Genomic DNA, 13,594 nt, shown 5'->3' with positions numbered 1-13,594 from the left:
AAACAAAACAAGAGCTGATTACTTAAAGTCCCACAGATTATCTTTATAATTCACTTTAAACATTTTAATAATTAAAATTCTTTATTTCTTAAGAACTTGATTTTTCAGTGGTTTGTCAAAAGCCTTCATCAATCTTGGTCACTTCCGAAAATATTAAACAGCCATTGGCTCAGGAAAATCAGCAAATAAAGAGTTTATTACATCGCATCTTTCCATTGTGATAAGATGGTTTATGTGTCCAGTCAGGACTGTCCTTGAACCAGCACTGCCCCTCTGTCACTATTTGGTTACATAGCTATGATTCCAGCCCAGTAATGTTACATTTGAACTAGAGACTTGACTGGTAGGAGATAAACAAATCAACTCTCTTTTCCTCAAGGGATGTTATAAATAAAGCTCATTACTTATGTTTGCTCAGTAATAGTAATAGAGATTATTAGTGATAGAAGAAAAGTTTTTCTTCCTTCCCTGTAGGCTAAATAGAGATATAGATCTCATTTCCAGGGCCCAGTACACTATTTGGGTTTGCTTTCAATAAAATATCTATGAAGTGTCTTCAGCATGATCCCTATTTAATGGGATTTAGTTGTAAAGCTTAATTCATATCAGATTTTCTAAATGAGAGATCACTGTCAACTTATTGTTAATTGAATTCAATAAAATCAAGGTTTCTATAATTAATGTGAACCACTTAATCTTTTAGCTCTTGAATGAATGTAATTTTCTAAATATACATATCTTCATGAAATGGCAACATTTTGAGAAAAATCAATATATTGTGACTTCTTTTTTCAGTAACTCTTAATATCAAATTAAATACAGCTGGCCCCCCTATATATGTGGGTTTCACATTCATGGATTTAGACAACCAAGATCAAAACTGTAGTTAGAACTATAGTGATTGAACTGACTGAGCAGCTACAGACCTTTTTTTCCTGCCATTATTCTCTGAGCAATATAGTATAGCTCTTTACATAGCATTTACATTATATTAGGTATGATAAGTAATATAGAGATGATTTAAAGTATGGGAGGATGTGTGTAGGTTATATGCAAATACTCTGCCACTTTATATAGGAACTTGAACATCTGTGAATTTTGGTATCATCGGGTGGGGGATTCTGGAGCCAACCCCCGTGTATACCTAGGGCTCACTGTCTACCCAAATCCTTTCAAAATCACATAGTAAAATAAAAATAATAAAAATATTAACTAACTCAAAGTGTTATTATTATGGGGTTCAGAACATCAGTCCAGATGAAGCATAGTAATAGTTAAGTGGCATACTGCAGTATAAAGAGCAGTGGCTTCGGTGTCAGTAGACAAAGGTTGTAGCCCTTTCTTTACCTCTAACTATAGTAGTCCTCCCTTGTCTGTGTGGGATATAGTTCAATGGATGCCTGAAACCACAGATAATACTGAGCCCTATATATACTATTTTTTTTCCTATTCATAGCTATGACAAAGTCTAATTTATAATGAGCAGAATAAGAGATTAACAACTTCTTTTTGGCATATCCAAATTGCCAGCATCACTACCCTTGTGTCTTGGGGCCATTATTATGTAAAATAAAAGTTACTTTAACACAAGCACTTCAATGTCACAACAGTAGACCTGTAAACCCAGATTGCTACTAAGTGACTAATGAGCTGGTAGTGTCTACAGCATGGATTCTCTGGACAAAGGATGATTCATGTCCCAGGAAGGCAGGATGGCAGGAGATTTCATTACACTACTAATGGTGCACAATTTAAAACTTACTAATTTTTTATTTCTGGAATTTCTCACTTAATATTTTCAGACCGTGGTTGATCATAGGTAACTGAAAACTGTAGAAAGTGAAGCTTTCGATAAGGGGGAACTACTGTACCTAGGTGGTATTGGGTAAGTCACCAATAAGAAGGGTATTGTTGTTTGTATCTGCAAGATGAGAGTGTTGGACTGGGTGGAATGATTCAGGTTTCTTTTCATTATTAGAGTTCTCTTCATTCTGTGTTCTGTTCTGTAAAATGGTATCAGAAACTTTTTTAATTTTTTATTTTAAATAATTTAAAATATTTCTTAAAGTAGATAGATCGGTACAATGAACATCCAAGGACCCATCAAACAATCTCAGCAGTCACCACTCCATGGCCAGTCATACTCCTTCTATACTTTCATCCACTTACCCCGCTCCTGTATTATTTCAAAACAAATCCCAGACATTAGACTCTGTTTATTAACATGGTCCCTCTGTCATCTGTATTATTCATACCTTGAGGTCTTAAAATTTTTATTTAGATTTTAACAAGACTCAAATTACCTCACTGTTTCTATGCCTTCTAATTTTTAATTGAAATTTTTTGAGATAAATATAGATTCACATTCAGTAATAAGAAGTAACAATCCTATCTACCCTTTACCTAATATCCCCCAGTGGTAATTTCTTCTGAAACTGTAGTATAATATCAGAATCAGGATGTTGACATTGATATAATCCACTGATCTTATTCAGATTTTCCTCGTTTTACTTATACTCATTGTGTGTGTCTGTGTGTGTATATTTGGTTCTGTACAGTTTTATCACATGTGTAGGCTTACATATCCACTACCGTGGTCAAGGTACAGAATAGTCTCATCACTACAAAGATTTCTCATGTTGTCCTTTTATAACGAGCCCTCTGACCTCCGGTCTCCCAACACTAATTTGCTCTTTGTTTTTTCATTTCAAAAGTTTTGTCACTTCAAAAATGTTATATAAGTGGAATCATACAGTATATAAACTTTGGAGATTGACTTACCACTTAGCATAATTCCCTGGAGATTCATCCAGGTTGTTGTGTGTCAATCATTGGTTTCTTTACATTTCTAAATACTATGGTATGGATGTAACACAGTCTGTTTAACCATGGCCTATTGAAGGACACCCTACTGTTTCAAGATTTTTGCTATTCTGAATAAAACTGCCGTGAACATTCATGCACAGGTTTTTCAATGCTCTGGGATAAATGCCTGAGTGCAGTTGGTAGATTTTATGGTAATTATGTGTTTACTTATATGATAAACTGTCATAATGATTTTCCAGAGAGGCTGCACACTGTTTTATATTTTAACCAGCAGTGTATGATCTAGTTTCTCTGCATCTTCACCAACATCTGGTGGTGTCCACTATTTTGTTGATTTTTGCCGTTCTGATAGATGTTTAGTGAGATCTCATTATAGTTTTCATTTGTATTTCCCTGATGGCTAAGGATATTGAATATCTTCTTTATGTGCTTATTTGGCATTGCTGTATCCTCTTTGGGGATATTTTGTATCTTTACTCCTTCCTCCATTTACTTGTTTTTAATCTTTGGGGTGGGGCAGGATTGCTGGTAAATTACCTACGAAATTGTTAAAAGATACTTAGAGAGGAGGAAACAGATCTTCAGACTGAAATAGAAAATGTTGCTTACTAGGGTTCTCAGCTCTGTACTAGAATCTCCAGGAATACAAAAATGAGTAAGACAAGAACCTTAGTTTTGAACTTCTAAAACCATCTGGCACTTTTAACTGGAAAGACAAGCAGAAAATATGTGGAAGTCTGAGACTTCCAAATTGCATGACTTCAAGGAATGATATTTTCATGGACCTCATAAAGGTGGCGATGAATGATGGAAAGATCCTAGCAGACACAAATCAAGGACTCAGATTCATCAAATATGAGTAAAGCATGCAAAAATGTCATTGAACATAGACGACTGCCCAGAGCAACACTGGGTGACATAGTAGGAGTCCTAATTAGAGGACAGGTACCCCTGGCATTCACAACCCACAAAGACTCTCAGCTGCCAGTGAAAACAATGACTGGAGTGAGACTTCTAACAGGCTTTTCAAGAAGCTTGTTCTGTCCCCTCTCTCTGATTTCTTGAGCCTCCTACCTGTTCCAGAAAATATGGATCTATGCCTATTTGATCACCATTTCAAGTACCTGGTGCCAATCTCAGCACATTCCTGAGTGCATAATTTGAGTTTAGGTAAAGGATTTTTTTTCCCAAAAATTTTATCTTTACTAGCAGCACTGGGTCTCAGGCAGTCCATCTATTTCTGCACTTTTCTGCAGAAATTAATGACCCAAATACTTTGATTCAGTATGCACTTAAGAATTGCACAGTGATGGTCTAAGAAGAGAAATCACGCAATAGAGAAGATTAGAGAATAAACACGCAGACACACACACCAAATTTATGGTATGGTGACATTTAAAATCAATGGAAAAAAGATGGACATTGAAATCATCTGGGAAAATTCTTACCTCACACTATATACAAAACTGAAGTCAGTTGGATTAATGATCTAAATTTTGATTTTAAAAGGTGTGTATATAGTAAAGGAATTTAACATCTTTATAATTTGTAAGACTGAGGTGGGGTACAGCAGGAGGCCTTCTGATGAAAAGATGTGACTCAGAAGCTGTAAACAGAACAGGTACAGATTTGATTACATAAAAGTAAAAAAAAAAAACTGTAATAAAAAAGTACAACAAACAGTTGAAAGAAAACAGAAAGTGTTGTATATATGTGTCTGTATATGTGTATATGTTTTACACATATCTTTGCACACCTCTATTTTTCTGTGTTGCAGACATATATTTTTATCTAATAGTAAGTTATTATTTCCAGTATACAAGGAGTTTATATAATTCAATACAAAAAATGCAAACAGAAAATAAAGAATAAAAACAAGCAAATCATGGGAGAATACCAATAACCAATAGACATATGAATAGCTACTCACCTTCACTAGTGAGTAACCAAGAAACTAGAAATTAAAACAATGAAAAGTTGACACTTAAAAATTCATCAATAGGCAAAAATTAAAAACAATATTTGGTATTTATTAGATATAGGAAAAGGGCAATCTTTGACATTTTTGCTGGGAGTATAAACTGATGCAGCCTTTTTCTGAGGATGGAATTTCTCAGATTCAGTATCTCTTGAAATTTAAAATGCTCATACCCTTTGATACAGTGATTTCACCTTTAGAAATCTGCACCATAGAAAAATAGAGGTATGCAAGAGTATATGTGCTATGATATTCATTGCAGCCTTATTTGTAAGTAGCAGAAAACTATAATCAACCTAAAATATCTAGCAATATGGAAATGTTTAAAAAAAAAAAAAAAACTATGGTGTGGTCATGCAATGAAATATAGTGAAGGCATTAAAAGGCACTAAATCTACAGCAGTGACTTGGCAGCACGTGGCAGGATGCCCATGAGTGAAAATATTCACTCTAGGAGCATATGTATATATAGTAGAATTTAAGCAGGGGCGGGGGTGGGGAGGAGGTATATGTGTGTCTATGTATGTATGTGTGTTTGTATGCCAAAAATCAAAAAGTCTAAAAGAATACACTCTGGCCTGTTAAAGATGGTTACAAATCTTAGGTATAGGACTGCTGGGATTAGGGCAGTTTTAGTTTTTCTTTTGTGTGTTTGTGCAATATTTGTAATTTTTTACCATTGAGATAGAATTATTTTATATTAAGAAAGAAAGGAAATTATAAATGCTAAGCAAACCAATTATTGACCAAAAAGAAAGAATTAGGTTAAAAGAATTAATGTAATAGAAGGTACATATACCTATGCCTACTGAAAATTAAAAAACAAAATAGAAAAATATTTTTCTTGCTACTGTATTAATTTTCTGTGTCTGAGATATTTATTTCTGTGATTTCTTTCTGGTTATTTTATTGTGTTTAATTGGTAGTGTTTACTGGAGTTTAGTGAAAAATATTTTGTGAATATCTCCAGTTGTGATTTATCCATTGTAATATCTCCCCAATGAACTGACTGTGAGTAGGGAATTGCAGAATTATCTGTAAAGGAGATACAGATCTTGAAAGTAGTCTGGGGCTTTGCTTATCTCCACAGAAAACCTCATTTCATATTGATAAAGTGTGAAATCTTTCCTTAGTTATTTCTGTTTGTTCATTGTTGTCACTGTTTTAATGAGAGGTAGAAATGAGCTAAACCAACCTGTTTCATTCCTTCTAGTACTAGTTTAATTTCAAAGGAAATTCTTCAACCCCCATAAATAAGTGAATGTGAATGGAACCATGCTCTGACTCACTGTGTCCAATTAATTCCTTTTAAACACCAAGATACATTATTTTAAAAGCCCTACACAAAATAAAAAAATCAACCAGTAAAAAAATGACTAGGTGAGATGTGAGATGACTATCATCATCTCTGCTTACAAAACTGCTTACAAAGTTGACATAAATATTTGCCATCTACTCTATCATAAAATCAAGATTTATTTTAGAAATATACCAAAGACAGCACAATAATGAAGAAAACAGAATCATCTCAGATTTTGAAATATGCCTAACAAATTCAACCTCTTGCAAAATAACTTTCTTATTCAAAATGGAACTGGGAATTGTTCAGCACACAATGAATCATCTTTTGGCAAGTACAATAGAATCTTTAGGGACATTTCACAGCCTCTTGTTCAATTGTTAGGATGTTTTTAGCTTTCACAGGTAGGGAAGAAGGTAGCTTGTATAGCCATCATCTTGTTGCTAAAATTGTACAGTAAAGATGTTTCCCCTCTCTGTGTTCATGTGTTCTCATTGTTCAACACCCGCCTATGAGTGAGAACATGCGGTATGTCATTACCTATGCAACTATCTTGCATGTTCTTCACATGTACCCCAAAACCTAAAATGCAATTAAAAAAAAAAGATTTTTCAGGCAATAGATCTTTTTGTATTTTGTTTCTTTGTTTTTCTTTATCCAGAGCTGCTTTGTCTCTCAAAAACAATCTGGAATTACTTAATGCTAATGTTTTCTGGTTTTACTATTTACTCAGGACTCAAATGTTAAACATTAATATGGGAAACTCCCTTTTCCTTGCCTCATAGCCTTATATTTATTTAACTGTTATTTTGCAAGAAGAAAATCTCCTCTTTTCCTCTCTGTGTTAATATTTTTCTTATTAACAAACCCATTGTGTTTCTGTTTTTGCTTTTTTTCAGGAGGCTTTTGAGCTACCCTCAGATGATTGTGAAGTGACTGAAGCTCCAGCAGCATCCCAAGTGATTAAATATGAGTATCATGTCTTGTATTCCTGTAGCTACCAAGTGCCTGTACTTTACTTTAGGGCAAGCTTTTTAGGTAAGACCATGTCTAAAGCTAAAAGTAAATTTACAACATTTACATATAAAGCAAAAAGCATATTTGGAAAATTATTCTCCAGAGGGAAAGAAAAATAGAGTTAAAAATAAGAAAACTGTGGGTGAGGTAGGGTTTTACCAGTAAATTTTCACATACTTCAGAAAGGGTATCAAGACTTCAGCATGAATGATATCATCCTAGCCTTAAGTCTGATCTTCAGATTCTTGGCCTTTTGCCTAAAGTTGACTAAGCCCCCTGGCCCTTTTTCTTTTCTTTACTTTAAACAAGTAGGAACAACTTAAAGCTACAATATTTATTTACTTCTAACTTTGCAGTAAAAATTTCTTTTAATCTCAAATGATCCCATCAACTCAGAAGCCCCTGTGTCTGCTTCCCCATAAGCTAATAATTATTTTAAGAAGTGTTTATCAATTAGCTTAAGCTGCATTTTAAAATAGCACTAACATTTCCTTCAGCCATCTATACATCTCCAATGCCTTAACTTCCTGTTACTCAACTCATTCCCCTGCCAAGAAGGTGGAACACCCTGTCTCCTTGGAGGCCTTAGCTAATAAAGCTTATTTAATCAGCAGCCACATGGCGTCCTCACCCTGCAGCACAGCCATGACTCCCGGCTTGGAGTTCACTGCCTAAACCGGGTCAGCATTGGTATGTGTGCTGCCACCCAGGCCCAGGGACCAAGATGAGCCTCCTGTTCAGGCAACCTCCTGCCCTATTTCTCCTTTTGTATCTGGCCTTATCAGCAGCATTGTTCACTTTGAACAGCTTTCTAACTTTTTTCTGGATAGCTAAGACATCTGAATTTAGCCAATGATATTTTATTTTTAATTAAAAAGTAGCTTAAGCTGCTTGAATATGTGTTTGGTAGATTTAATCACTTGCTGCCTTATATTGTTTAATGGTCTCTAATTTTGCAGTGTTGGCGGTTTAACAAGCACTTAGGATTTAAAACACAAGAAGAAATTCTCATAGACTCCCTGGTGAGAAGATTTTAATCTGAAGTGCAGTTCCTAAGAACTGACAATTTGGGGCAAATTTTCAACATGGGACATGGGGAATGGAAGACACTGATAGTTCACTAATTTATAAACTCTTGCTATGGATTTATCCATATAATTATCACAAGCCTTTAAAACACTCATTTTACGGTAATTATATTTGGTTTAGAGCCCAGAGGTTAAAGGAAGTTTCTTGTCACTGAGCTGTGCTTTACTAAAAAGTAGGAAATATATTTGTTTATTCGGGGGAGGAAAATGTCTTTTCTTGGTTCTAGTTTGCAGTGGCTCTACCTTCTAGATTCAGAGATAAGTTGAGGCTGCAGGTAGAGGAAATAGGACACTACTTCTTCAATACTGTACTTTCATATAATTAGTATTCACCATAAGCAGTTAATCACCAGAGAAGAGCTCCCAGAGACAAAACAAGTTGTTTTGCTTGTCAGCATTAGGGAATCAGAGGTGTTGAAACATGACTGCTTCTAGCTGGAAGTGGGTCTTGCCAAGGCCGGCTGATGAGCTCATATGTGTGCTTTGCTCTTATGTGCCGACAGCTCCCCTTACAGTACAGCACAGTAATTGTTCCTGCAAGTCCAATTATATTTTAATGACATTGGTGTAGTTTCTGTGATCCTTTCTTCATGATTTTCTATTCTTTAAAAATAACACAATTTGTATTCTTGGCTTCTATTTGTATACTTTTAAGATGCCCTCTATTTATGCCTAATAAAGGTAAACAAAAACAAGTCATTTATTTTTATATAGAAGCATTCACCTCCCCATGACCACTGCTTTGTGTTGTATAGAGTGAGTATTAAGAATTCAAAAATTCATTTCAGCCCAGAATTCATTTAGTGCTTATTCAGGTACATTAAAGTATTAAACTTAATTTTTGTGAAGCATAATGAATGTTTTCTGGTAGAGAAACATGAAGAATCATTCTTTCTTTCCTTTATCATATACTAATAATGTATTTTTTCTTACCACCTAACTTAACCTCATGGATATTTTTTAAAATGTATCAACCTTTACTCTGGAGTCGACAATTTTTCATTTATTCCCTTCAGCCTTTCTTATTCTCCTTACCTTTTCTTGTGATATCTGATTACTCTGGACCTTCATCTGTTTGTTAAACAAATCTCTGTCAGTGTGGTGAAAGGATTCCTAATGTCTTCCTCTTATTCCAGGCCCGGATTTTTCTTTGTCTCATTCTAAGAGAATTCCGACCTAGAAAGAGGATGACTGTAAAATTTCTTGCCCAGGGGTCTTTTTTTTTTTTTTTTTGCTTCAAAAATAGTTCACTTAGCCTTGTTTTTGACAGATATTTATAATTTCTTTTGCATTTCATTGTTAGTAAAAATTAATTTCTTTGCTTTGCTTTAAATTTTTTCCCTGTACCTTTTTTAAAAGAAAAGCAAAACAAGTAATAGTTTCCATTTAAATTTACATTGCCCTTTCTTTTATCAACTGGTTTAGATTTCAGAAGAAATCTTCACTCTGTTTCACAAAATGCAAATCCCTTAGACTTTGAGTTCCTTTTATTCCTTTATATGGTCCAGTTTCCACCAGGCCAATTACTAGTAGCCCAGGCTTAACTAACATGCCATCTATTCTTGTCACTTCCATGTCATATTATATCATATATCATATCATATCATATCATATCATATCATATCTTCTTTCATATCACAAGTTACACTATTGCAGAAATAATTGTTTATATCTACAAGATTATATGCTTGAAGATAGAGCTTTAAGGTAGAAAAAAGAGTGAAGGAAATTGGTATTGAGTACCTACAAAGTGAGAAGCTTTATGGCTTTGTGTGTATGTATGTGTAAGTTATATACACACACATACATGCATACACACAAAGCTATAAAAGCTTTTACATGCATACACACACAGCCATATACATACATATATATATATATATATATGTATGTATGTACGTGGCTTTTTCAACTGTGGCACAGCATCAAGTATTTGTTAAGTGAACCGATAATGAAGAATTTCTAGCATTTAAAATATAGCCTCAAAATGGAAACATTGTGATGGTGCCCACTTTCACTGTTATACCAGGTTTTAAAAGAGGAAGTAATGCTGGTGTCTCCAGGAGACCTACGACCCAAACCATCTATGTATCTTTATTCTTTAGTCTGATAATTTTCCGAGACTATAGGAGTAGTGGACTTAGAAAAATGGAACATCCTGAGGACTTAAAAGTAGGTATCCAAACTAGCTGAAGCAGCTGTTCCACTTCTATAAACACATATTTTTATTTAATCCTTGAAGGCAGACAGCCAAGTTGAGACAGCATTCTGCTTCAGTAGAAATAAGATGCCTCTCATATCTACTACCTTGGTGTACAGGAGCTCAGTTACCAAGTGCATAAGAGAAGAAATAAGCCCTTCCATCCCAATGTTCTGTTTTTCTCTAACCTTTGGTCATTGTAGGTTTGGGAGAGGTGGTGGTACACAGTTAATACCATTTGTCACTCAGCAGAGGGTGAGCCGTAATTGCACTTTTGTTGAGTAATAATAAATAGCCTACATTGGAATAGTGCCTTGTAGTTTAGTAAATCCACTCCTACAAAGCATTGACATCTTCAAGTGCATGCTGGTTTTTTTTCCCACTGTTTTTGAAGCACACCATATTAAAGAATTTTTTGTGCCATACCAAAGCCTTCTATCCACTCCCTGTATTTTTATTCCCTGCCTTTTTTATGTCTCATTTTCCCTTTTGAGGGCTCAGCTTTGATCAAAAGCTGGTGGCAAATGTTACAAAGGTGGTAAAACCCTTAGGCACATACATAATGGCTTTTTGCCTTACCAGAGGCCTTGGCTTAAATATTTTCTTCTTACATATAGCGAGAGATTTCTGTATTTATTTCATCTTGAATTCTGATTCCTTTCTTTCTTTTCCTTTGTTCTCAATCTCTATTGAAAAATGGACCAAGTGGTTCTTCTCATTTTCAAAACATTTAATTCTCTGGATGATACATGAGTTCTTCTTGAGAACTGTTTTGACATATTTCTTTAATTAGTCAGAAGGGCTGCATTTGAATAGAGGAGGAATCATCTTTTCCTCCATTCAGCAAAGGAATGGCTGTCCTTTCTGGAGACCATTCTGTTAATGGCCCAGGAAATAAGGGTATACAATTAAAAATGTAGCCTAAATATTTCATGTGAAAGATGTGTCCACTTGTTGTAGGCCTGAAGGATGCTCATAGAGAAACGGGACAAAATAAATAGTCAAAGAATAGTTCCATCTCAAAGTCAGCATAACCAAACTAAGATAAAGGCCAGGATAAAGAAAGAATAATGGAAAGTTTGGAATTAAAGCAGCATATAAATCATCAAGGAGGAAAAGGATTGCCCATGATTTTCAACAAGAGGAAGTCTTTGTAGTACATAGAGGTGAATGACAGCAAAACAGGAAAGATGGGTGTTGGAGGAAGCTAAAGAATAAAAGTAGAATATCCATAGCTCTGTCCAACAACCTGTAGAGGACAGCCACAGGTTGGGTTTCTTGAAGAGTTTAGAAAAAGCATTGGAAAAGGGAAGGAGAGTGAGTGCCAAGCTGTGGGGGTTGGAGAGAGCCCAGCATATTTGGGGAACAGTGAAGGACCAGTTTGGAGAAGGGGTTCACTTAGGATGAATTATGGAAGAAATGGTCGAAAAGATATGTTGAGGTCAAATTACAGAAGAAAAATAGATAGGAAGGGATTGTAAGAAATAAAGAAAAGGTGAAAGAGATTGAGCAGAAGTGAATGAGACCAGACGAAGGATTTCCTAGAAATTGTGACTGAGTAAAACAGAAAGAAAATGATTAAAGGGTGAGAATGAAACTTGAAAAATAAAAAAAGAAATTTGGCTTTTTCATTATTGTTGTTATTAACCTTATAAAAATTTAAAAACAAAAACCTCTTAGATAAAATGAGTTGGAAAGAACATATTTTCAGGGAAATAATGAGATTTGTGCTGTGCACACAGTAGGCATATTAGTCTATCTTTAAAATATGCTAAAACAAATCACTGCCCAACTTGTAACTGATGTATTATTTTTCTGCTCCTTCAAAGTCATCAAAGCAGTGTTCAAGTCTGTATGTTAGGTGCTATTCTGAGAAGGCAGAGACTGCATTCCATGGGAGGGAGACCAGGTTGGATGGTGGAAGAAGGGTATTCAAAGTGCTGGTATAGAATAATGCAGTACTAATATATAACGTGGGGGTATGAGGTTTGGGGAAATCCAAGAGTACAAATTGCTGGGTATTAATCCCAAGAATTTGGGATCAAAACCTCAGACTACTTTGGATAGGATTGAAAATAGAGTGTCACAATACAAAAAAAAAGATAAAAAATAAAATAAAATAAAATGCACAAATGGCCACAAAAAAAAAAAAAAAAAGAAAAGAAAAGAAAATAGAGTGTCGGCTGGGCTCAGTGGCTCACACCTCTAATCCTAGCACTTTGGGAGGCCAAGGCGGGTGAATCACCTGAAGTCAGCAGTTTGAGACCAGCCTGGCCAACATGATGAAACCCCATATCTACTAAAATGCCAAAAAAAAAAAAAAATTAGCTGGGCCTGGGCGCCTGTAGTCCCAGCTACTCGGGAGGCTGAGGCAGAGAATCCGTTGAACCCAGGAGGTGGAGGTTGCAGTGAGCTGGGATTGTGCCACTGCAGCTATGGAGGGAGACTTTGTCTCAGAAAAAAAAAACAGTGTCTTCTGCTTTAGAACCAGCAGAACTTAGGCTATCGATATCCAGCTGGTAGTATGGTCCTCAGATTTCTGAATCAATAGTGGTATCACAGGGTTGATGTCTCAGATATATTGTGGATGTAATGTTGCTCCCCTTGGGACCATTTTCTGATTCAGAGGTTTATCAAGAAGGTCTTCTATGTACTTCTACTAGGTTAAGTGCTTCACTTAATTTAAATGGAAAGGTATAATATCACTTGCATTATTCTAAGTTTCTTAACACTGTGTGGACAGTTTAAGATGATTCACAATTGCTCCTTTATGTGCTGCTGGGCATATGTTCATAAAAATAGATTGTAACACACATAAACTTTCTCATATAATTAAAAACCATCTTACATTTATTTTTCTCGTCAAGATTGCTAGACAAATATATAACATTTTACAAATTGGGGCTAATTTTGAAAATATTTATTAAGCAAGACTTTTAAACCATCTATTTGTGCTATATTAGATATGTACCCCTGATTGGCAAATAATTTGATAAGCAGGAAAAGACTTATTGAAGGGTAGATCATGGAGTCAACTGAAGGTGGTAGAATGATAAAATGAGGGAATATCTGCCTCCCTTTAGCTTTAGTGGTAGAAATGGGGCCCTGCCTCCCACTTACTTTGGAATTCATCTCCCAAATTGGAAGTGTGTTTGGATACTGAGAAATCATAGATCTGCTATAGC

General features: G+C 35.2%; 1 protein-coding gene across 12 annotated transcripts in view; it reads left to right on the top strand.

Moving 5' to 3' along the window:
• The window catches only part of ATG10 (autophagy related 10), a 307,667-nt gene that overhangs the window by 183,310 nt on the left and 110,763 nt on the right, over positions 1-13,594 (top strand). For all 12 annotated transcript variants that reach the window (XR_004739826.3, XR_013532597.1, XM_078365889.1 and 9 more), the window contains one exon: positions 7,004-7,142. Coding sequence is in view for 10 of the 12 variants with exons in the window: in XM_078365889.1 (XP_078222015.1) it covers positions 7,004-7,142 (139 nt within the window). In the remaining 2 variants the exon portion in view is untranslated. The remainder of the gene's footprint in view (positions 1-7,003; positions 7,143-13,594) is intronic.

This window comes from Callithrix jacchus, chromosome 2 (assembly GCF_049354715.1).
Source record: "Callithrix jacchus isolate 240 chromosome 2, calJac240_pri, whole genome shotgun sequence".
NCBI classification, from domain to species: domain Eukaryota; kingdom Metazoa; phylum Chordata; class Mammalia; order Primates; family Cebidae; genus Callithrix; species Callithrix jacchus.
The sequence above is the reverse complement of the archived record's forward strand: the minus strand, read 5'-3'. Positions and strand labels throughout refer to the sequence as shown.